Genomic DNA, 6,344 nt, shown 5'->3' with positions numbered 1-6,344 from the left:
CCCTTTCTTTGGCGGGGAAAACATGACATTTGATTCGGTCTATTACAGTCCGTTTCAAGTGCAAAGCGACGATGATGAGGATGCTCCGGTTACAAAGAAGCACCTTAAGAAGCTCCATGAGAAGGTCGACTTGCTCATTGCTTCTTCCTCCAACTCTCAATCATCTCTCTTTGAAGGCGCTCTTCAGAAGATTGTTGATGCCTTCTCTAGGGCTCAGCAAGATTCGGTCGCTTCTGCCACCGCCGCCATAGATACCTCGACGAAAGCTTGTGAGGCTGCGACCGAAAAAGTCGATAAACTATTCTCTGACGCCTCTACCCTATTACAATCTTTGCAGGAGAGTGCCACTGCTACCAAGACAACGTTGGAACCAATTGTTCAGCAGTTGGCCGCGTTTGTTTCCACGGAGTTGAAGTCATTTGCCACACTTCGCCAATCGCTCTGTGACGACAACTCTGCCTTTCGTGCCTCTATCGACGAGCGCCTCTCTAAACTCCAAGAGGATCTGGCCGCTGAAAACTCGTTGATGGACGTTCTAGCAAAGAAGACCACTACGCTAAAGGTCAAGAGTGCTCAACTCTTCAATTCTCAACAACAACTTGACACTCTTCGATCCGAACGGGAGGTAATCAAGACGTGTGGTTCAGATGTCCACTCAACTACATCTAACATCCTTGAAGCGCACGATCTGATTCTGAACTATTCTGTGAGGCGTACCCTTGCAGAGAAACTCGCTCCTGCCCTGGATCTACTAAGTAAAATTGAAGGGCTACCCAGTTTCGTGTCCACTCCGAAACAAGGGAGGGAAAAGGAGTCCGGATCGCAACCACCTCATTCCTCAAAGGCAACTCACACAACCAAACCTCCTTCTACAGGCCAAGCCTCTGATTCAGGTGTGAAGGACAAAGGCAAGAAAGTTGCTGAGGAAGATGAGGAAGAAGACAATGAAACCATTGCCGACTTGCTGAAACGCAAAAGTCGACGCAATGCTGAAGACGATAATGTTCGTGTGGCGAGAGAAGCTGAAGAAGCTGAGCGCAAAAAGAAAGAAGCCCACGACCTCCTCGAGAGTAGGAGAACTCTGTTTCCTGCTTGGACTCGAGAGAGGATGATAAAGGAGGCAATCGATACTCCGAGTATCTTATGGCTTGAACCGGTAATCTCCTATGACTGCTACAACTCTGTCGACTCTCAGTTCGACATGCCCTTAACCCGAAAGGCGTTCATCTTTCACGCCTTCGCCAACATTGTCGAGATCCCTCATCCTCATCCGGAGGTTGATCGGGAATTGATTGAGTTCTATCTGAAGGCCGCTCAACCCCAGTACCAAACCTGGAGCGCTCAGAAGATCATCAACGTTCGGGTTCTGAAGCCATATACTGAAGGGAGATTTATCAACGTTCGGTTCAAAGTGCTCAGAGGGTCTGCAAAAACTAAACATGCCATCTCTTTAGCAGATCTACCGACCCTCAACCCCCATGACTGGATCGTTCTGCACAACAGCCTTCTGACTAATGAAGCTGAATATGGTCCGATCATTGACCATCTCAAGAGGATGTTGGTGTGTTATATCATGGAGGTCGCCCCGATGGATCAGGAGATTGCAAATGTTTTCAAGAAGAAACCGAAGATCTCTCCTGTTGGCTCGGCCAGTGATCTAAACCAGATGAAGATGGGAAAATTGACCCAAGGCGTAACTCCGTCACGTTCACTAGGAGTGAAGGACAGAAATGTCTCTTTGCGTTAGCTGATAAACATCTTTATACCACTGCTTGCCTTGAGCATGTGCTGGGGATCATCCACAGGTGCAAAGAAAATACAGCGGATGATATCAAATATTTTGACGATATGATACAATGGTACATCCGATTCAGACAGACAATCCTCGCGCTTATCTCTCGTCTGTTTGAGACTGTAAAGAAGAAGGTTCCTGCTGCTGCTGTTGGCCCAAGTAAGAAGACAAAGTGATCTCGCTCCAATTTGAGGCAAAGGGGGAGATTGTTGGGTAGCACAGCGTAGCATTTTTGATGTATAGCGTCTATTGGGCTCGGTTAATAGTCCATGTTTTGTACTCCGGTTTGGGCCTGTCCAACCGTGAGCTGATAGGGTTTAGTATATAATAATGTGCTTGCATGCATATTAGGTTAACGATTGATAGCAATTACGATAGCTTTATAGATTTTCTTCATCGTTCTTGTAAACCCTAAATCCTCTATAGTAGAAGTTCTTTATCGAGCTCTTCTGAGGATTGTTTATTAATCAGTCGACATCTTTTGATCCATTCTTGTGTTCTTGCTGTTTATTCGTTTATTTATTTACCTGTTTTATAGATCTAATCGATCTTCAAGTTAGTTTTAACTTATCAGAACTCTCAGGAGGTCCTCTTGCGCTTGTTAGCTCTTTAGATCCTCATGTCTGAACCCCTATGCTTTGTATCCTATCAAAGCTGTTATCCAAACTATCCAATCCGTTCAACCCTCTCCACCAACTTTACCTGTTCCTACTAGTTCAAACTATTAGTTTGATGGACACCTCGACCCTGAAGGAATGGACTCCGAACTATGCTTTCAACATGAGTTTGCTTTACTTTCCATGAAATATAAGTGTCCCTTCACTCCCACTCAAAAAAACATATCACAACTGTTTCCAAGGTCCACATCAAATTAATCCCCAACCATTTCCTAAACCATCTAAAATTACTCCTGCCTGTAAAACCAACATCTCTACACCAAACCATACCTCGGAATCTCAGGAGACTTCGAAGTCAGAAAAACCAAAGATCATTTGTCACAAGCGTGGTCATGAAAATCACTATGCCAAAGACTGATTGGCTGAAGCACCAAAAAAACCAAAATCAAGGACTCTGCATACTATGCACGCCGAGCTCAAGAAATGACTGCTAGTGAAAAATCATTTGTTATTACTGTGTCGAGAGATGTGGAAGGATATTGGTCATCTGGTGATGAAGATGATGTGAGTACTGGTGGAAACATGTGTCTGATGGCAAGATAAACAATCGAATGTGATGAAGGCTACTGGTCATCTGGATCAGAGGAAAAATTATGATGATGCTGAACCAAACTACTGCTACATGGCAACCAACAACTCACCTAGTAAAAACATTGTTCAACAGGTAAAATCTATGATTATTGATAATAATTTTGATTTATCTCTTCGTGAACAATATCTAACCCATATCCAATCAGATATGAACATAATTTATAAAGCCTATGAGTTTGTGATTGAAGCTAGTGAGAAGATGGAGAGTGAACTAAGTCGTCTTAGATTACGTTTTGAGGATAAGAAGCTTAAGATTGAGTCTTTAGAACATGAACTTGTAATGTCAAAGGATGAATGTGTCATGCTTAAGGACAAATGTGAAATCACTTATTCTGAAAGAACTGTTTTAATTTTTGATAACAAACATCTCAATGACAAAATAGATGTTTTGCATAATTCCATAGATATTCTTGAAGCAAATGAACTGATGACTCATAATTTTCGTCATCCTAGTCTTGGAAGCGAGTTTCCGAAACTTATTGCTCGTCCCTTGAAGAAGTTACAAAATTTAACTTTTATGGGAGACATTCCAAACCAAAAACATTCGGACACCCCCTGTCTCGCCATTGTCACCCCTTCCTGAGACTTCAGACCGATTCTCATCCCTAATTCCTGAGTTTCAACCAATAGTTGTCAAATGTCCTGATTCCTCGCCTCTTCCGCCTCTGATACCCCTGGACCTGAATCAGACCTCAAAATTTTCCCTTATTATTCCCAATACTGCAGTCCCAATTTCAAACCACAATCCTCCTCACAATTGTGTTGTCGAAGAAATTATTCTGGAGACAGCTAGACCTGACTCCAATAAATCAGATTTTGTCTGGATAGCTTTTGATAGTGACATTGAAGAAGAAATCATGGTAGAATATTCATCTGATTCTCAAGTGATTTCAAAAACCACCTTAGTGCCAATTAAACCCAAGTTTAACATCCCATCTGCTGCCCAAACTTCCAAGTCATCATCTTACTCCAGGAAGAAACCTTCGTTGAATAGGATAGATGTTGTAAATCCTAAGATAGAAGCCAAAAATGCCCTCAAAGCGGAAATTTGGTGAAGATAAGACTCCAGGTTTAATGATAATTCCAAAAAGAAAGTATATTCGACTGTAAGCTCAACCACTAGAAACCATAACACATTTGCACCTATTATGATTCTTAAAAGGCCATCCATTCCTCCTAGCATAGTAGTTCAAAACAAAGTTGTTAGACCTATTCCAAAAAAATCTGTTGACACTTGTCCCACAAGAAATAACTCTCCTCAGACTGTTTCCTCTGTTTTTATTGCTAAATTTGATGGTATAATTTTTAAACCACAACAACTTTCAAAACCAAATGTACCATCAACAACATTAAACAAAGAACGTTTTATTAAAACACTGTCACTCAAAAAATTTCAAAGAATTCAAAACAAAATTTTGAGTGGAGAGCTAAAAGTGTTAAAAAAGATATTGCAACTTCAAGTAAGACTGTGATTCCTATAGCTCCAAAAACAGTTTGTCCGAGAAAAGTTGTTCTGAAACAACCTGTTGTTGAATATGATTTCTGGATCAATGAAAAGACTTTGGCATTTTGCTTCTTTCCTAAAGAATCTCAGAATAAGCCTTCCGAGACACCTATTGCTCAAAAGTCACAATTCAAGTTTAAACCCCGTGCCCAATTCCCAAAACCTAACTCGAAGCCTAAAAACTCCAAAATTCACTAATTTTTTGCCGGCACTTTGTGCTTTGGAACAAGATACAATGTGGTGTATTGGTAGTGGTTGTTCCATACACATTACGGCGCATAAATTTTTTTTGCATGATCTCAAACTCTCACCGAATGTTGGCTATGTGACGTATTGTACCAACACTAATTCTCAAATCCGAGGTTATGGTGTCCACACTAATGGAAACTTCTCTGTATCAAATGTGGCATACGTAGATGATCTGAAGCATAACTTATTTAGTGTGGCTCAACTTACTGGTGCAAATCATCGAGTGGAATTCTACAAGAAACACAACTATGTCACGACTGAAGACCGAAAAGAATGTCTGATCAAGTCAAATCGCAACAAGAAAAAGTATCCTCTTGATATCAATATGATCATTGGAAAACCTCAACTTTCTCTACTCTCAAAGGTAGTTCCTGATTTTAGTTGGTTATGGCATCGAAGGCTTTCTCATCTAAATTTTCGATATATGACTAATCTTGTTTCCGGTGAGATGGTCAGAGGTATGCCTCTCCTCAAGTTTGAAAATGATCATCTTTGTGCTGCTTGTGAATATGGGAAGCAATTGACGAAAGGTCATCGTGTCATCATTAAAAGATCAATATCGGAACTGTTAGAGCTACTTCATATAGATCTATATGGACCCTCCACTGTAGTAAGTATACATCAAAATAAATACATTCTTGTGATTGTGGATGATTTTTACAACGTTCACCTAGGATTTCTTCCTTAGGTTTAAGTCAGAAACAACGTTAGAACTTATCAACTTTATCAAAGGAATTGAAGTTCTTGTCAAACTTCCGGTTCGACGAATCGTAAGTGATAATGGTTCGGAATTTACCATTGTCACCATTTAGAAGTACCTATCCGAGAAAGGTATTGACCATAATTTCTCATCTCCCTGTACTCCTCAACAAAAGGATATGGTCAAAAAACATAATAGAACCCTCGTTGAAGCTGCTCGATCGATGCTTAACTTTGAAAATCTTCCACTTTATGTTTGGGCTGAAAGTGTGTTCACCGCTTGCTTTAATCAGAATTGAAGCATTATCAATCGACTCCTCAATATGACACTGTATGCAGCCATGAATGGTCGTAAGCCGAGTATCTCGTTTCTACATGTCTTTGGCTATCGATGCTTTATCAAAAACAATCGTGATCAGCTCACGAAATTTCAGCCAAAAGCCGATGAAGAAATTTTTCTTGGATACTCAACAAAATCAAAAGCTTACTGAGTTCTGAATCGTCGAACTCGTGTTCTTGAAGAAAGCTTTGGTGTCACCTTCGATGACAACTATGTTCAGAATTCTGGCCCAATCCATGTCACAACTCACATCATGGAGTCCGATGATCCATCGCCAGGATGTCCGGATCCTCAAATAATTCATGAAGTCGATTTTGAAACCATGTTTGGACCATCTGAAATAGATCTTGAATTAGAATCTCAATCAAGACAATTCTCATCACCTGTAGCACCAATCTCACAAAATGCTTCAGGTATGATGCCCACATTTCCTCCATTTGATTCTGAACGGATTTAACCATCTCAGATTCTAACGTCCCAAAATTCAAGTCC

At 40.8% G+C, this 6,344-nt stretch overlaps 1 protein-coding gene across 1 annotated transcript; it reads left to right on the top strand.

Moving 5' to 3' along the window:
* Nucleotides 1–4,799: 4,799 nt before the first annotated feature.
* Nucleotides 4,800–5,501, top strand: LOC145068285 (uncharacterized). The gene has a single exon (XM_079015235.1). The coding sequence runs from the start codon at nt 4,800–4,802 to the stop codon at nt 5,499–5,501; it is 702 nt and encodes a 233-aa protein (XP_078871361.1).
* The last annotated feature ends 843 nt before the right edge of the window (nt 5,502–6,344 follow it).

This window comes from Lactuca serriola, chromosome 8 (genome assembly GCF_051521515.1).
Source record: "Lactuca serriola cultivar US96UC23 chromosome 8, Lser_US96UC23_V15, whole genome shotgun sequence".
Classification (NCBI taxonomy): Eukaryota; Viridiplantae; Streptophyta; class Magnoliopsida; order Asterales; family Asteraceae; genus Lactuca; species Lactuca serriola.
The sequence above is the reverse complement of the archived record's forward strand: the minus strand, read 5'-3'. Positions and strand labels throughout refer to the sequence as shown.